Source organism: Carassius carassius, chromosome 16 (assembly GCF_963082965.1).
Source record: "Carassius carassius chromosome 16, fCarCar2.1, whole genome shotgun sequence".
NCBI classification, from domain to species: domain Eukaryota; kingdom Metazoa; phylum Chordata; class Actinopteri; order Cypriniformes; family Cyprinidae; genus Carassius; species Carassius carassius.
This window is the reverse complement of record NC_081770.1, coordinates 11695047-11712861: the sequence shown is the minus strand read 5'-3', so window position 1 is coordinate 11712861 and position 17815 is coordinate 11695047. Positions and strand designations below refer to the sequence as shown.

General features: G+C 35.7%; 2 protein-coding genes across 3 annotated transcripts in view; one reads left to right on the top strand and one right to left on the bottom strand.

Annotated features, from left to right (window-relative positions):
• Nucleotides 1-17815, bottom strand: part of LOC132160299 (SLAM family member 9-like) — a 211660-nt gene that overhangs the window by 144670 nt on the left and 49175 nt on the right. The window contains exons 1-3 of one of the 2 annotated variants that reach the window (XM_059570062.1): nucleotides 1959-2156; nucleotides 1384-1713; nucleotides 704-1000 (exon numbers count right to left, since the gene is read on the bottom strand). The exons of the other annotated variant lie outside the window; for it this stretch is intronic. Coding sequence (XP_059426045.1) covers nucleotides 704-1000; nucleotides 1384-1713; nucleotides 1959-2004 — 673 coding nt within the window. The 5' untranslated portion in view covers nucleotides 2005-2156. Of the gene's footprint in view, nucleotides 1-703; nucleotides 1001-1383; nucleotides 1714-1958; nucleotides 2157-17815 lie in introns of those variants that run through there. 2 annotated transcript variants of the gene reach the window in all.
• On the top strand, nucleotides 3033-16316 carry LOC132159354 (uncharacterized). The gene is made up of 18 exons (XM_059568864.1): nucleotides 3033-3190; nucleotides 4196-4522; nucleotides 4618-4962; nucleotides 6609-6731; nucleotides 6845-6874; nucleotides 7093-7122; nucleotides 7485-7508; nucleotides 9847-9876; nucleotides 10133-10162; nucleotides 10459-10488; nucleotides 11491-11514; nucleotides 11860-11889; nucleotides 12350-12376; nucleotides 12566-12595; nucleotides 12894-12923; nucleotides 13091-13273; nucleotides 14329-14367; nucleotides 16126-16316. Exons 1-18 carry the CDS (start codon nucleotides 3145-3147, stop codon nucleotides 16314-16316), a joined length of 1569 nt encoding a protein of 522 aa, XP_059424847.1. The 5' UTR covers nucleotides 3033-3144.

The following is a 17815-nucleotide window of genomic DNA, read 5'->3' as shown; positions in this document are numbered from 1 at the left end:
TTAATTTTATCAACGTAATATTGTCATTATTTGAAGCAGGTCTAAATAATGCAAACTTTCGAAAACGCTGGTCAGTTTCTGCTCTGGTTTTCACACTTCCCCTCTCTCTCATGCGTTCACGTGCAAATAAGCAGAAACATCTACACCTATTTGCCAAATGCGGCTAATGAGAGCTTCATTTTCGTGTGACATTTCTTACCAATGTTCAGAAGCCTATTAAACCACAACATGTCCCCTTATTTTTCCAAAAACAGAATGGGGAAAGAATGTGGACAGTTCCGACAAGGGGTAGTTATCATGGTTTATTCCTTCTATCAGGAACGAGCTACAGTTAGAATCCTTCATTTAGGAATGATGATACATTCATGCTGCATATTCATATTGCAATGCAGTATTTATTTGTATAGTGCTTTTTACCACACAAGTTGTTACAGGGCAGATTTACAAAGAACAGAGCTTTCCACTGCATTTCTGGATCTGATGTCATAAACTACAACAGCAACAGCAGCCACACCCACCAGAACAGCGATGGCCAATCGGATCGCAGCTTCAGTAAGACCACAACAGTGAATTTCTGAAGGAGAAAACAAAGACTTCAGTTAGGTTTCTAAAGGAGGGTCATTTTATTTAAGAGTTTTATTTATTTATAAATACTTGGATTTACACCAGGTACCAAAAAAAGCTAATATCAACATGGACTCACTTGAACATGGTTGACAGAGTTCGTTGATGTCCAGATGTGTGGTCTGGTTTCTGATGGGATTGTTGATCACACAGCTGTAGTTGTTGTTATCCTGATATTCCACCTCCAGAGGTAGAGAGAGACTGAAGCTGATATTAGACACACTGATGCTGGACAATAAACTGTTTCCTTTGAACCAGGAGAGAGTCACAGCACTCTCATTCACCACTGAACACAGCAGTGAACAATTCTGCTGTGATGATGAGGATGAAGAACATTGTGAAGAGTCTCTGCTGATGACAGGAATGAACAGATGAGCTGGAGAATACAAAGAAATAATTAGAAAATTAGATGTCTCAGGGAAAAAAAATGGCAGAAAATATATTTGGGATGGATTAATAAAAAATAATAATAATAATAATAATAATAATAATTAAAAACCAGTATATGCATGACTCAGCATGAGCCTGGGAATCGGGATAGTTATGGTTCTAGCACAACCAAAACATTAGAAGAATAACAATAACAATACATACTGTATAGCCTATATATTATACATATTTGACAATACATAAGGCGATTGCTCACCTAGCTAAGACTTACTAAATCTACTTCCAATCAACTTATGAATCATTCTAAATAAGTATTTTAATATTATGATTTTGTATCAGTAAAGTAATCTGAAACGGACAGTTACTTACAATAGACAGTAACATTAAATTTCTTGACTCGGTCCCCTGTCCTTCCCTTGATGTTGAGTTCATAGAGTCCAGAGTCTGTGGTTGTGACGTTCCTGATGGTCAGAGATCCAGTCTGATGATCCAGCTGCAGTCTGTCTCTGAATTGTCCTTCAGTACCATTAAATAATGAGACCTCGTTGTCGTCTAAGAGAGCTATGAGAAGACCTCGATCTCCGAACTTCCACAGTATCTTATGTCTCTGTGTTACATTAACATCAGTGTTTAGTGTGACAGATTCTCCCTCCATCACCGACACTGACTTTATTTCATCTGTCTCAACGCAAAACACTCCTGCAAAAAAAGTTGGAAAAATACCTTAGAGAAAAGAGTACTAAGCACTACTTAAACTCATGAACAAAAGCTTTATTTTTATTATTTAAATAGCAATTTTGAAATAGTCTTTTTTTTCTTTGTGTCAGTAGTTTGACATGTCCAGATGTTTTAATAAGATAATAAATGACACATGCTTAGAAGACAATAGCAATCTATATTACAAGTGTCAAACCTGAAGCCATAATAGGCTACATACAACTTACCTAAGAGATGCCATAAATAATAAAGCAAGGCAAACAGGCAAAGCATTTTCTTCTTTTCGTCTCCAGTATAGCCTATTAATATTCAGAAATGAGAGAAAACTCTGTGAAAGTCCACCAGATTTGCAATCACATTACAGATAATCTGAGAAGTTCCGTCCTAGGGTGAAGAGATGTTGTGAAGGTCGACAGTCAGTGAGAATAAACTCGCCTTTCACTTGTGTCAGGTTAAACCCAGGAAACACGAAGCAGGACTTTCAATGGTGTAGTTTTTCCCTTTTCGTACCCGAGTTACGTGTTTCATGTTATGAAACTTTAATAAACCTGCATCCTCTTAAACCATCTTTCCACGGTCTCCAAAACATTCGCATGTGATTGTCGCATTGCGCCTCCTAGTGGGAGTCGCCTGGAACTTTCGATTTGGTCGTAAAGCAGATGTTACCTTGAAACCCTCTCAAATGAATGCCTAACTTTTTTTTCGTTTTATTATATATATATATATATATATATATATATATATATATATATATATATATATATATATATATATATATATATATATATAATAAAACAAAGAAAAGAAATCAAAATTATAATATAATATAGAATTATATTCAGTGGTAACTTGTAGTCGAAGTTGGGGATGCATGGGGTCCCGTTAGGGGGACACAGCATTGTTAGAAAAAATTACTCATATGAAACCAGGCTACTTGCTCTTATGATCATTAATCATTACTGAGGTCGACCTTTTTTAATGCTTTATTTGAACATTCAAGTAACTAAAAAAATAAAACAATAACTATTAATAATATAATATACGAGGGAAAAATAAGGAGGCATTAAACAGTTAACATCGTAGCTAAAAACGTAAACAGAACTAGATATTAAAATAAAATAATAATAATAATAAAAGAGATTACCGTCTGTGAAAATTGTACATGGTCTGAGGGTTTTTTGGTTTGTTTTTATTTTTTAAGAGAAGGCAAAATTGTACTCAAGCAATATTTTATTTCTACAACAGCCCTCACCTTCACCGTGATGACGTCATGTTTTGCAGCTCGCACTTTTGCGCTCGAGCTGACGCGGTAACAAGTATAATGATGAGGGTGTGTCTTACAAACGACCGAGATTTATAGCATCAACCTTCTGTATTAAACTCACTTGTCTCTCACTCAACGGCGCAGCAATAATGAAGATCTTGTTTTTAATGTTTTTATCCATGTTCGTCACTGGCGGTAAGTGTTTGAATTCTGATTTTATTTGCTTTCGGTTTCACTTTCCTCCAGGATTACCTTGCCTGCGTCACAAATATTGACTTCATTAATTTATTAATTAGCATAAAACAAACTGTGAAGTTTGAATGATTACTTTTACATTAATATGTAAAAAATGAATGTGATATCACTGAAATGCAGCAGCAAAATCAAAATAATTAGGGAAACCATTTAAAAGCGGCAAGTTACACTGGCCTTAAGACAGAGACGATAAATACACGACCACTCGCCTTAGCTGCTACATTCATTAAGTTAATTTAACAAACGTTTGACTCTTTTGAAATTTCTATTATCCCCCATTGACCTAATCCTGGTGCTGACACATTTTTATTTATTTAATGTATTACTAAAATGTATATAACAAGAAGATAAAACTCTTGAGATATAAAATTTAAAATCAGGGTCCTGGCCAAGACAGGCAGCACACTTTTAAAATATAAAAACCTTTGGGCAAAGGACAAATACATTAATTAAACTATCTGGTAATATATATATATTACCTTTTATTACCTTTATATTATACCATATTTGTACAAACTTTCGGGATGTCTAAATCTCTAAAAGGGTAAGGGCTTTTGAATTAGTAATAAACCATAATGCTCCATGATAAACAGAATCCAGTTCATGTAAACAATGCTTAAACAAAGTGCCTGCATGTATATACTATCAAAATAAGTCAATTGTGACAAGAAAGTAGTAGCTACCAAAGTAGTAGCTTCTTTTCTTTTGTTCTTTTTTTTTTTTTTGACTGTCTATTTTAAAACTGGTGGGGTAGGTTTTATTCCGAGTAAGACATTGCAGACATTTTCAGACAAGTATGAACTTGACAAAACGTTTATCCAAAGCAGCTTGCATTGCTTTCGAACCGTGTTGTTCATACACATCTAAATATGGGGACCCAAATGTGATGACATTTGATAAATCCACAAATAAGTCAGTACCTGACCGTTTCCATTTGTTCTCCAGGTGTGTTTGGTGTTGTTCCCGATGGAGTGAAGACTGTGATAGAGGGAGATTCTCTCACTCTACAGACTGATTTTATTGAAATGCAGAAAGATGGTCTAACAGAGTGGAAATTTAACAACACTAACATCGCAACAATCAATAAAGGAACTGGTAAAGTTGAATACAGTGATGATAACCTGATGATGATGTTTAGCGGCAGACTTAATCTGGAACAAACTGGATTTCTCACCATCTGGAACATCAGAATCAAACACTCGGGAGAATATAAAGTGGAGAGTATCAGCAGCGTAGGGACCAAATCCAAGACGTTCAAAGTTATTGTGAAAGGTGAGTCACTTAAATCTGGACTTCTTTGTGAGAAAATGCAAGCTGAAACAACTGACTGTTAAGAGAGTTTCGTCACTGTGAAAACATTTTTGCAGAGTCTCCACTCAAATCTGTTGAGGATAAAGATGAAATAAAGGTGTTGTCAGCCACGAAGGGAAGTTCTGAGACTCTACACACTGAAACTGAACTACAGGAACATGATCTAATACTGTGGAGGTTTGGAGCTGAAGGATCTCTCATTGCTAAAGTTGATACAGAAGACAATCACACATCATACTATGATGGTGATGATGGGATGTTCAGAGGCAGACTGGAGATGGACAGAAAGACTGGATCTCTGACCATCACAGACCTCGAAACTGAACAGACCGGAGAATTTAGACTAAAGATCATCAGTGACAGAAGGATTGTGTTCAAAAGATTCACTGTTACTGTCTCTGGTGAGTTTTACAGACTATGAGTCATTCACACTTCCCATAAAGGACTGATTATGGTTCTTTTGTATTGCAAACATGATACTTGACTCTGAACTGCTGTTAATCATTATTCTTTTTTATACTATTCTGACCATTGGGGCCTGTCTCACACCTAGATTGCTTAAACTTCATCATTTCATCGTTGTTTTGTTTAGGGGATAGATGCGAGCATCGCAACACGTTTACATTAATCTACAGCCAGCCTCCAACAGCGCGGAGGTGTTGGATAGTTCGTAAAAGGAACACTCCACTCTTTTTGACAATAGGCTCAGTTTCCAAATCCCCTAGAGTTAAACAGTTGAGTTCTACCGTTTTGAAATCCATTCAGCCAATCTCCGGGTTTTGCAGTAGCACTTTTAGCTTAACTTAGCACAGATCATTGAATCTGATTACACCGTTACAAGAGTTTCTATATTTTTCTTATATAAAACTTTACCCTTCTAGTTACATTGTGTACTAAGACCGAAGGAAAATGAAAACTTTTGATTTTCTAGGATGATATGGCTAGGGACTATACTCTCATTTCAGCATTACAATTAAGGAACTTTGCTGCTGTACCATGGATGCAGCAGGCGCAGTGATATCATTGAGGGGAAGTCGTGGCCTAATGGTTAGAGAGTCGGACTCCCAATCGAAGGGTTGTGAGTTCGAGTCTCGGGCTGGCAGGAATTGTAGGTGGGGGGAGTGCATGTACAGTTCTCTCTCCATCTTCAATACCACGACTTAGGTGCCCTTGAGCAAGGCATTGAACCCCCAACTGCTCCCCGGGCGCCGCAGCATAAATGGCTGCCCACTGCTCTGGGTGTGTGTTCACTGCTCTGTGTGTGTGCACTTCGGATGGGTTAAATGCAGAGCACGAATTCTGAGTATGGGTCACCATACTTGGCTGAATGTCACTTCACTTTCACTTTCATGCGGCCCCTGAAAATAGTCCCCAGCTAGTTTGTGTAGCTGCAGCAATAGCAGTGTTGCTGGGGACTATTTTCAGGAGCTGCGTAATATCACTGAGCCTGCTGAACCCATGGTACAGCAGCAAAGTTCCTTGATTATTACGCCTGAATGAGAGTATAGTCGAAGATGCAGGGGGAAGTCGTGGCCTAATGGTTAGAGAGTCGGACTCCCAATCGAAGGGTTGTGAGTTCGAGTCCCGGGCTGGCAGGAATTGTGGGTGGGGGGAGTGCATATATAGTGCTCTCTCCATCTTCAATACCACGACTTAGGTGCCCTTGAGCAAGGCATCGAACCCCCAACTGCTCCCCGGACGCTGCAGCATAAATGGCTGCTCACAGTGTGTGTGTGTGTGTGTGTGTGTGTGCACTTTGAATGGGTTAAAAGCAGAGCACGAAATCTGAGTATGGGTCACCATACTTGGCCATATGTCATGAAACTTTCACTTTCACTTTCAAAATGGTAAAACTCAAATGTTTAACTCCTAGGGTAGTTGGGAAATGCTTATTTTCAAAAAAGTTTCTTTAACAGTACACCATCTCTGAGCCTTTTCAAACTTCTTTTTGCCCAGAAGCGAAGGAAAAACAAACTTTGTTTGAAGTATATCAGGGCCTTAATAATTTACATATTCAATTAATGACTGTCTCCCTTTTTCATTACAGTACCAGGTCTGTCTCCGGGTGCAGTAGCAGGAATATGTATTGTTATTCTGCTGGTCGCTGCAGCAGCTGTTGCTGTTGTGGTTTATTTTCAAAGTGATCACTATAAAGCAAAAAAACTCATGTGTAAGTCATACAAAAGTCATGCAGATTCATGAAGAATCACACAGTATCTTGGCATTTCTGTCATGTTAATCTGTTCATTCATTTCTGTTTCTATGTGCTGTTGTGGCATGAAGCGAAGATCTCTAAACGGCTAGAGAAAATGAGTAGGTATTACAGCTGATGCAGCAGGAGGAAAATTTAGCTTGTGATTGTGATGTGCTTTTTTAAAGTCAATATTTATATTGATTATAGTGCAGTGGTTAAGGGTCATTGTTCAGTGCTAAGGTGAATGAAATTCATGTCTCTCTGATTAAACTGCTGAATTTACAACAACCTCACTTATAATCTCATTTCTGTTTCTATGTGCTGCTGTGACATGAAGTGAAGATCTCTAAACAACTAGAGCAAATGAGTAGGTATTACAGCTGATGCATCAAGAGGAAAATGAACCAACTGCATCTGTTCTCAATTCAACAACTTATGGATTCAAATGATCTGATCAGAGCAAATCTCCTTTTAACATTAACTTAATTCTCAAGTTTGACTCAAAATGAGCCATACATCTGAGATCCTTGGAGCCTAAGATTGTTTGGTACAGCACATTAATGATGGATTTAACTAAAGTTCACACATACAACATTACTGATCATTAATATAAAGACATGCAGGACATGAAGTGGTTTTAAGAAGTGGATGTAAAAATGTCATGTTCCACTGTTCATTCACTTAAAATCTCCTAATTTCTCTGTTTCTATGTGCTGCTGTGACATAAAGCCAAGACCAGTGATAAAGAACTGGGTAAGTATTAAAACTGATGCAGCAGCAAGAGTTTAATCATGAAACAATAGTTCATAAATGTACTATGAAAACCTTTTTTTTTTTTTTTTTTTTTTTTTTGAACAGTAGTTTGGCATATATTAAAAAACAAACAAGTGGTTGATTTATTTCTAATGGCGTAACATCGGATGATTATATGTTTGTTCAGAGCATTTGACTGCAGATTGATTTGTAAATGAGGCAGAGCATAAAGGAGTGTTCTCAACATTTGTTGAAAGAGTTGTACTGTATCCAGAGCCGGCCAAGCCACTAAGCGACCCTTGCAATTGCAAAGGGCCCCGTAGCCAGCAGAGGGCCCCCTAGTAGTCACTCTAAAAATAATTGTTTCTGCAAGTATTCTCGTAAACACAGTCGGTTATGTTTTAAGTGAACGTATACAGTGGCCTGCTGCTCAGAGAAATTCGCTGTACCGGATAAATCTGTCTCTCTCTCTCTCTCTCTCTCTGTAAAATAGACGAGGTTAAAGGGGGTGTGTTTCAAGATACGCAATGAAGTAGACCAAACTAAACAGGGAGGGGGGGCAAAACACTCATGCAAACAAAACGTATCGGCCACAGACGCGCGATCCAGATGGCCAGTCCGCCCCTGAGTGCAACTGCCCAAGCGCTTTGGAAAGAAAGTATGTGTGTGTGTGTGTGAACTCACTGGGCGCGTCGACACCATAGACAGTAAAAGAAATGGACACAGCAACCCCATTGGATTCAATGGAGACAAGTGAAGTCGTTATCTCTTTATTCCCGGGACAACTTTGAAAATTATCGAGCTCATTTTTTTATAGTGCGATTAATTGATTTATCGACTATCACGACAGGCCTACTATTTACATCATTAAATTAAAGTTTACAGAAACTCGTTTTTCCTCGTCAATCATTCTCCATTCATAAACGTTATTCAAAAAGGGCGCGTCTCGTGCACGGTAAAACTCTCTCCAATATATCATATGATATATTTACATTATAATGCTTGATCTCTAGATAAAAGGCTGTGGATTTGCATAAAATGACTTTATTTTGTGTATTTGTATTTTATGTTTGTTGCTGTTTTTAAACGACTCGCTAGCGTCTGCCTGTTAGATCACACACATCACAAGGACTATGAATCGGCATCAAACGCACAATAACTGGAATTTAAAACTGTGAAGAAACAAATGATCAATAAACTGTTGGACAGATATACATTAGGATTTGTGCGCTCGACATTTCATCGCTTTGTGCCGTGAACTTTTAAATGCCCACTTGAGCAGCGCAGCGCTGCAAACTGTGACTCCATGTTGCTTTGAGCACATCATTCAGCACAAATATGGATTTTAATAGTTCTATTGAAATATTACCTAATTCTTATTATTGTTACTATTAATCTTGTTTGTGGTGTTTTAGATGTTATTGTTAATTTTGTTTATTTGAAAAATTCAAACATTTAAATGTTCTATTTATTATTATATATAATATTTTATTTAAATGTTATTCTATTTGCTCGATTTCATTTAAATTATATATGGGCTGTTGTTTGTGCCTCTTAAACTCTGGTGTCAATTAAAAATGTTTCTTTGAAGGTCAGTGAAAATCACTTTATCAGTCTTCTTATTCAGCCGGTTCATCAGTGTGTGTTCGTTGAACTGCACTGCCATTCACCTCAGTGGTATCATAATTTTCCTTTTAGACATCAAACATGGAACTCAACTCAAGAACTCAAGGTCTTTTATTGTCATTCTGTACATGTTGCCACATAAGAACAAAATACTTACTCAGGACCAGCAGCGTAAAAAAGATAATTAACATACAGCATAGAATAATTTAAACATAATTTAATAGACTAAAAAATATAGTAGATATAATATATACGGTATAGTTATAAGGTAGTCATTGCTTTTCTTTAGGCCTTACTTAAAACGGTCAAAGGGGCCTTCAACCGAATTTTGCTTAGGGCCCCCAAAGGTTCTGACTGTATATGACAGCAGCTGCATTTCAAACTCTACGTAAATGATTTCACAATGCTTTGTATGTAAATGGTTTTACATTGATAATATTGTCAAACTGTTTCCTACTGTATGCAATGATATTAGTCAAAACAGTTAACTAACAAGGCTTAAAGGAGCCAACCCTTTCATTTTAGAAAGATGGTAAAGTCCATGTGATGACCCATTGCCTTCTGAAATAAAGAAATGGGATACACATATAACAATAGGATAAGATACATCACTGATAATAGACACTGCAATATTCCTTAAGAATATACAATCTTTTCAGTGTTTCTGACATGTTCATCTGTTCATTCACTTCCATGTGCTGTTGAAATGAAGCCCAGTTCTCTGAAAAACTAAAGAAACTGAGTAAGTATTACAGCTGATACAAAGAGAAAGAATAGCTTCATTATGCAACAGTGGAGTTTAATATATATATTAAGTCATAGGTATGACAAACCTGAACTGATGTTAAAAGTGTAACAATAAATTGCTGTGAAAAGTATTTTTTATTGATAATTCATGTTAGTAATGAATTTACAATATTTCTGTATTTAATCTGACATGTTCATCCGCTCATTCACATATAATCTCCTAATTTCTCTGTTTCTATTTGCTGATACAGATGAAGCAGATGTGAGTGAAAATGAAAAATGTAGGTATTCATAAACAAGATTTATATTTTCATTAGAAGTTCTGCTTTTTGTTTGATTTAGTCTAATAACTACTGAAGTATTGAGCTGCATGGCATTAATATACCGATAACTGAATCACATACAACATTACTGTAATTGTTACAGATCATTAATAAAACATTGTGCAGTTGATGAAGTGGTTATTAGAAGCACATGAAGAATCACACACCATCTACTCAGTGTTTTTCATGTTTATCTGTTCATTCACTTCAAATCTCCTCTTTTCTTTATTTCTATGTGCTGCTGTGAAATGAAGCCAAGATCTCTGCACAACTACGGCAAATGTGTAAGTATTACAGCTGAAACAGTGAGAGAAAGGTGGACTTTATTGAGCTATAGTTTTAGAGAGTTTTCATAATATTTATATTTTTAAACCACAAGTTCTGCTTGTGTTTGATTTAAGTGTGATCATCCCGTATGGAACTGTATGGCATTAATCATGACTGAATCACTTTCAACATGCATACAATATTATATTAGATGTTTTTGATTGCTCAAATGCTGAGTTTACAACAAATACATTTAGATCTGTGTCTGTTATGTCCGTGTTATTAGGGGTTGAGCTTCAGTCAACTTTACTGTTTGTTCATGCCGATGTTCTTCTGTTATTGAAGCTCACAGAACTTCAATTTAGCAGCATAAAATCATAGTCCTTTGCTCTGTAATTTTGAGTTTTATCTGGACTCTGTGACTCAAGGCTGTACAGTATTTGTGTTTTTGTGTCATTGTATGACATCCGTTGACAAAGACTTAACTAATGATAAAACTAATATTAATTAGCACTGACCGATAAAGGCTATGAAAATATTGTTTATTGTTAATTCACATTAAAATAGAAGCCCGTTTTCACCACTGAATAAAAATAAAAAAGGTATTAAATCTTTTTTTTTTTTTATCTTTTTTTTTCCTCAATTGAAAAAAAGGAGATATAAGCTAGCAAATGGAAGTTATAAAGTCAGAATATTGAGATAAAGTCACAAATATTAATAAACTCGCAATTGAAAAAAAAAAAAAAGTCAGATTGTTAGACAAAAAGTTGCAAGATGCAATTACATTTTTTTTATTCAGAGGCAGATATGGGCTTCCGTATACTATAAAGATAACTTTGATTAATGTTCAAAATTATAATACTGGAATTGTTACTGTTTACTTTGAACAAGTCATGCAGATGATTAAGGAATTATTAAGCAGATGAAGTAAAACAGTATCTCAGTGTTTTCATCTGATCAATCTTTTAAAATCTCCCCATTACTCTTTCTATGTTTCTATGTACTGCTGTGACATGAAGCAAAGGGCTTTAAAGATGAATTATGTAAGTATCACAGAAGATACAGCAGGTTTTATTGTGCTACAGTAGAGTTGACATGTAAAATGATTTTTCATATTAAATAGTCATTCAGTGACACCTCATCACTGAACTCATTTTAAAACAACTGAATGCTAAGCAATAAATGCTCTGGAAAGTATTGTTTATTCACATTAATGATACTTTAATGTTAACACACAACATTTCTGTAATTGTTACTCATCATTAATATAATATCATGCAGACAATGAAATGATTGTTAGAAGCACATGAACAATCACAGTATTTTCTGTTTCTGTCATGCTCATCTGTTTATTCATATTCTCATTTCTGTGCTGGTGTGACATGAAGTGAATCTCACTGAACGACTGAAGAAAATGGGTAAGTAAACAGCCGATATGAGAGAAAAGTGAGCTTTATTGTGCTACAGTAGATTTTAAATGTGTAGTATGAGTTTTCATATTCAATATTTCAATATAAGTTTCACCACAAGTTCTGTTTCAAGTGTGATTGTCCATTATTGAGCTGCATGACATTAATATGCTCATCATACAACATTGGATTACAATACTATTTTAATTGTTCCTCTTTGCAAAAATGCTGAATTTACAAAGGCTTCATTAGGTTCTGTGTTTGATTATGTCTGTTTGTGCTATTAGGGTCGAGCTTCAATCATATTGGTTTGTTCGTGTTGTGTTCTTCTTCTGTTATGTGTGCACACAGTACTCAAGAGAAAACAGAAAGCTGTATTTGATAACTCATTGTGTCAGTGTTTCTGTAATTTTCATCAGTTCATTCACTCATAATCTCCTCATTTCTCTGTTTCTATGTGCTGCTACAGATGCACAGAATATCCCAGAACGACTGTGTAAGTATTAAAACTGATGCAGCAAGAGACAGATTAGCTTTAAGAGTTTAGATGTAAAGTGATTTTTTTAGATTCAATATTTTCACAAGTTCTGCTTGGACTGAATCTCTGTGTTTAAAATGCCGAATTTACAACAAACTCACTTATAATCTCCTCATTTCTTTTTCTATGTGCTGCTGTGGCATGAAGTCGAGTTTTCTGAACAAGTAAAGCAAATACGTAAGTATTTCAGCTGAAATGAGAGAAAAATTAGCTTCATTATATAGAATATAGAAACATCACAGGTGTTAAAAATATATAAGATAATTGTTGTGAAAAGGGTTGTTTATTGACAGTTCATGGATTTATCTAGTGTTCACACAATATTACAGTAATTATTATGATCATTCTTAAAAAGTAATGTGGAGGATGAAGTGATGAATAGAAGCACACAAGTGTCTTCTCAGTGTTTCTGACTTTTTTATCTGTTCATTCACTTATAATCTAATTTCTATGTTTCTTTGTGCAAACTTGACAGATGATGTGGAGACCTCTGAACAGGAAACACGTGAGTTTAACAACTGATACAGCATGTGTAAAATGTTGTTGCGCAACAATAATTGCTCAAATTTGCTTTGCTGAAACCCATAGGATTGTAGAATCATAGTACAAATGTTTCATGCACATGCAATTTGATCTGATGTCTGCTTTGTCTTTGTATTTCTCTGTTTCTAGGTGATGATGTCACACCAGCAGCGACTCCGACATCAGAGATCAGAGAAGGTGAAGGGAAACGGTTCATTTTTGTTGAAGAGACTGCCATAAGTAAAGCGTTTGGTGCTGATAATATATTGAGAGACAGACAGGGCAGGAAGAGCATTGCAATCAGAGCTGAAGATGATGAAGTTCAAACACATGGTGATTAGCTGTCTTTTAATGTAATATTTTTTATATAAGAAGGGTTTGTTCATTCAGTTGCAATCATGCGGTGTTAAATTGGACAGGAATTTTTGATTTCGTCTTAGTCTTTATCTTGAGAAGAAACTTCTTAATAGTCTTAGTCACATTTTAGTCATTTAAGTCTTTCATAGTTTGACGAAAAGTCAGTGCATTTTTTTGTCAACTTTTAAGTCATTACTTTTAGTCATTATTTTAGTCAAACTGCAGTTACCAGCATTTATTTTGATAGATATGTTATATGTAGTTGTTAATTCTTCTCTCTTTAGACCAAATCAAGTAAGCTTATGAGAAATTAGATTGAATTTGGAAAAACTTGAATAAATGATGACAATTTTCATTCTCTCTCTCTTTCTCTCTCTCTTTCTCTCTCTCTTTCTCTCTCTCTCTCTCTCTCTCTCTCTCTCTCTCTATATATATATATACACACACACAGTCAAGCCAAAATTTATTCCGACACCAGATATAACTTTTTATTATTTTTTTACTAGTGGGTGCAAGACAATAGTTCATTTATTTATTCAAGTGAATATAGAAAAATAAACTGACATATTGTACCCAATAATTATTTATACAGTGGACTACCAGTAAAACTTTGACCTGACAATGTTTTGCTTAAGTGTTTTTTTAATAGTTTTTTTTTCTTTAACTGTGACCTTTTTACACCACAAACTGAGCAAAATTAAGCATTATTTGGTAAATGGTCAATGAAGTATTGATAGTTTAGTGTATATATTGTCATACTAGCTTACATTAACAAACACATGCTGTGAAGAGTATTGTATATTGTTAATTCTCATTAATGATGGATTTAACTGTTCACACACACAGCATTAATAGTTTAAGAGTTACTATTCAATAATAAAAAGTAATCCTGATGATGACGTAATTATTAGTAGTACATAAAGAATTCAACACTGTGTCACAACCAATTCATACATATCTTAAAATATGTTGGATACAAATTTTTCTCAGGTTTGCTGACATATAAGAGAATTCTCTTTTTCTGTGTGCAGATTTTATAGATGATTTGATGATCTCTGAACAAGAAACCTGTAAGTACTACAACTGATCCAGCAAGTTCAAAATGTGATCTGTAGTGGGATGAATAGATGTTCAATGAAAAAGTATTGATTTTGTACAGTATATATGGATTTAATCGTATTTTTGGCTTAAAACTGTGAAAACAGGTATTCAAAACAAGCGATGCAAGATGTGACACAATCCTCAATACTGTGATCAATTAAAAGGGTTCGGTTGGCAGCAAAATAGAAATAACAAACGTATACTTTTAAGGATGGTTTCATTTTAAATCGGCAAGAATGCTTGTAAATTCGGCATAAGTGTAGTGCATATTTTGCTCTGCAAAAACGTTGAAGAAGCTCCTGCATTAAAGACTTGGGTTGGGCTGATAGACGATGGCATCACAGACATGACAGATATGGTCACCATGATTTTGCCAAGTAAGACATGTTCCTGGATCAACATCTTTTGATGATCCTGGATCAACATTATTTTCCAAAATCAGAGGGAAATGATAGCTGATTAACAAGGGTGTAGAAGCATCTCAGTTCTGATTGGTTGATTGGAATGTTGTTACAGGATCAACAAGGATGTTGATCCAGGAACATGTTGTTCTTGGTAAAATCATGCTCGCCGACAGATATCATGATATTAACACTCTCCTGCAATCCACCGCATCCAAGTTCCGTGTTCGGAAAGGAAATAAAGTGTACTACAGAAACACCAATGGGAATAAATAGCCTATGAGATGAGAGGATAAAAAAAATGCAATACTTTTTCTCACAGTTATTTCATTGGGTAAATATAGGCAACTATAAAAATTGTGGGCATCAGGGAGCCACTATTGAAACCGATTTTGATTGCGGTGCTGTCATTTAACTTTCACTTTCACTTTTAAGATTCATGATCACAAGAACTCTAAAGGGAGCACCAGTACTTACCACACATTTGACAAGATTAGATCTTTGTCATTGGTGCTCAGGATCTACAAATCTTTTGCCATCGTCCTATCAGACATTTCTCCTTACTTTGTTTATGTGGTATGTGAACTTTCCTGTAGGCCACCGCTAGCAAGCAGCTAACCCTTTAGTGGCTCCGTAGAACGTGTTATTTGTTTCACGCTCCGGGCACAACCCTAACCTCGTTTAGCTGTGGAACTTGCTAACAAGCACGTTATTAGGAAAGGCAATACACAAAGATCCATTAAAAAATCTTATACTCACTTCTGTTGGTGAAGCGGTATCACGCATAATTTGTGCGAAGATAGACACATTTAGGTAGATCGGAGGTGTTTTCCCTTCAAAACCAAACTTAATCCACAGTGTCTTCCGTGGTTCAGATGTCGGGAGTAAATTATGACTGCTGTGTTCATTATTACATCCGACAACAAAACTCCTCAAACGCTTAGCAGACATTCTTTTCTACATCTGCTCCAGCAGTGAAACAATGGTGGACTGATGACGAATCACTCAGGGCGGGTCTATGATAAAACCAAAGATTGACGTCACTGTCAATCAACAATCGTGGGAGGGGCCTGTCTGTGTGACGTCACACTGGCAAGAATCTGAGAACCACTTTTTTTTATAAAAGGGGTTAATGATTTAAAAATTAAAAAAAAACTAAAACACTGGGAGGATTTTTATAATTATAGGGTGGTTGTGGACACACTGCCAACACACATTTATGTTCAAACAACATGAAAAAGTGCATTTTGAATCCGATGACCCCTTTAACAGTATAAACGGTTTCTGTTTCTGTTCATTCAACTTCTAACAAATCTCTGTTTCCAGGTACCGATGACACACAAGAAGAGACACCAAGACCAGAGCTCAAAGAAAGAGAACGTGAACGGTCAATTTGTGTTCAAGAGACTCCCATAAGTAAAGTGTTAGGTGATGATAAGAGATTGAGAGACAGACAGGGCAGAAAGAGCCTTGTAATCCGTAAAACCAATCCTGAAGATGCTGAAGATGGTGAGTAGTTGTCTTTTAATGTAATCATTTTAATAAAAGAAGGGTTTGTTCATTCAACAGTATTCATAGGTAACACTTGGTGCTCCCGCAAAAGAAAGTGATGTGATGTAACAAAATAATGTGACAATCATGTGACCATGTCTAATAAATGTAGATGTTTCATTGCCTAATGCATCTGTGATTATTTTTAAAACAGGATCAGATGGAAAAGCTCCTGAAAATGAACTGAAAGAGCTGAAAGAAGGTAAGATTCTGTTGTTTGCACCCAAAAAAAAAAAAAGATCCTCTGAACACAAAATGACTCAGATGTGCTACTGGCAATATGTGTTGGTGAAATTATTTTGTACATTTCATTTCTATTGATAATTTGACGGGAAATATTGACATTTTGATTTCTCAGGAACAACTACAGGATTGATAGATTTCCCTTTTTTACATTTCTTTAATTGTCTCTGTGTTTCTTTTTAGAATCACAAGGAATAGATGTGAATGAAGAAACACCTTTGATGAGCCAAAAGGAAGAGGATGGATCAAATGAGTGAGAAGACACGCCCACCAGTGTCAATCACTGTGACGTCATCAACATTTAAGTTCTTTCACAAGCCTCTAGAATCCATCCAGTCAAACTGAGAAACCCATGAACAAGGAAATGTGTTGATGAAATAATGTCATATAACTGTATTAATGTTACACTACATACCTCTTACTCTAACATGTGTTTTACCACAGAAGCATCTGCCAAACCATTGTATGTGCTGTTCACGGTTAATTTCCTCATTCAGCTTTGATCCCAGTGTCTCTAAAGATCACATGACCAGCTCCTCATGTTTAGAAATTCATCAGACTCTATACAACAGACACACAGTATTCAGCGTCAGTGTGACACTTTTGTTGCAGAAATTAACCAACTACTTTCCTAAGCAACCATTCTTTTTACACAACTTTCATTAAAATTTTAACTTTGCATGCTTTACCCTATTTTAACCCTTACGAAAAAGAAGTTTATTCAAGTGTGCTATTAGTATACTTCTTTTAAACTAAAAATAGGAAAGTATACTTTTAGTTTACTTTTTATGTACTTCTCAGAAATGCTCTTCATGTACTTCTTAGAAATATACTTAAAATTACGTTTAAGTATACTTGACTTATACTTACAAAAAGTCTAAATATATTTGAGCTATACTCCTAGAATCTGTGTTTTCATTGTTTTATGGTAGAGGGTGCTAGTATGCATCTTCTGTACAAAATGTTAAAAAATAAACAAGTGAAGAAGAAAAATAAACACCACCCAGCAGGCACAGTACATCAATGTGACGTCAGGAAGATGTTTGACTCCAACTAATCCAACGTCAGTCAGACGTCATATTTTGGTTGATAATTAAAGTCGGATTGACGTCTAAACCCAACTTTGTTTGACGTCAAACTCCGACATCAGACAGACGTTGAATTTTGGTCGGAATAAGCACCACACTGCAACAATGGGTGAAATGCATGGCAGCACATTAAA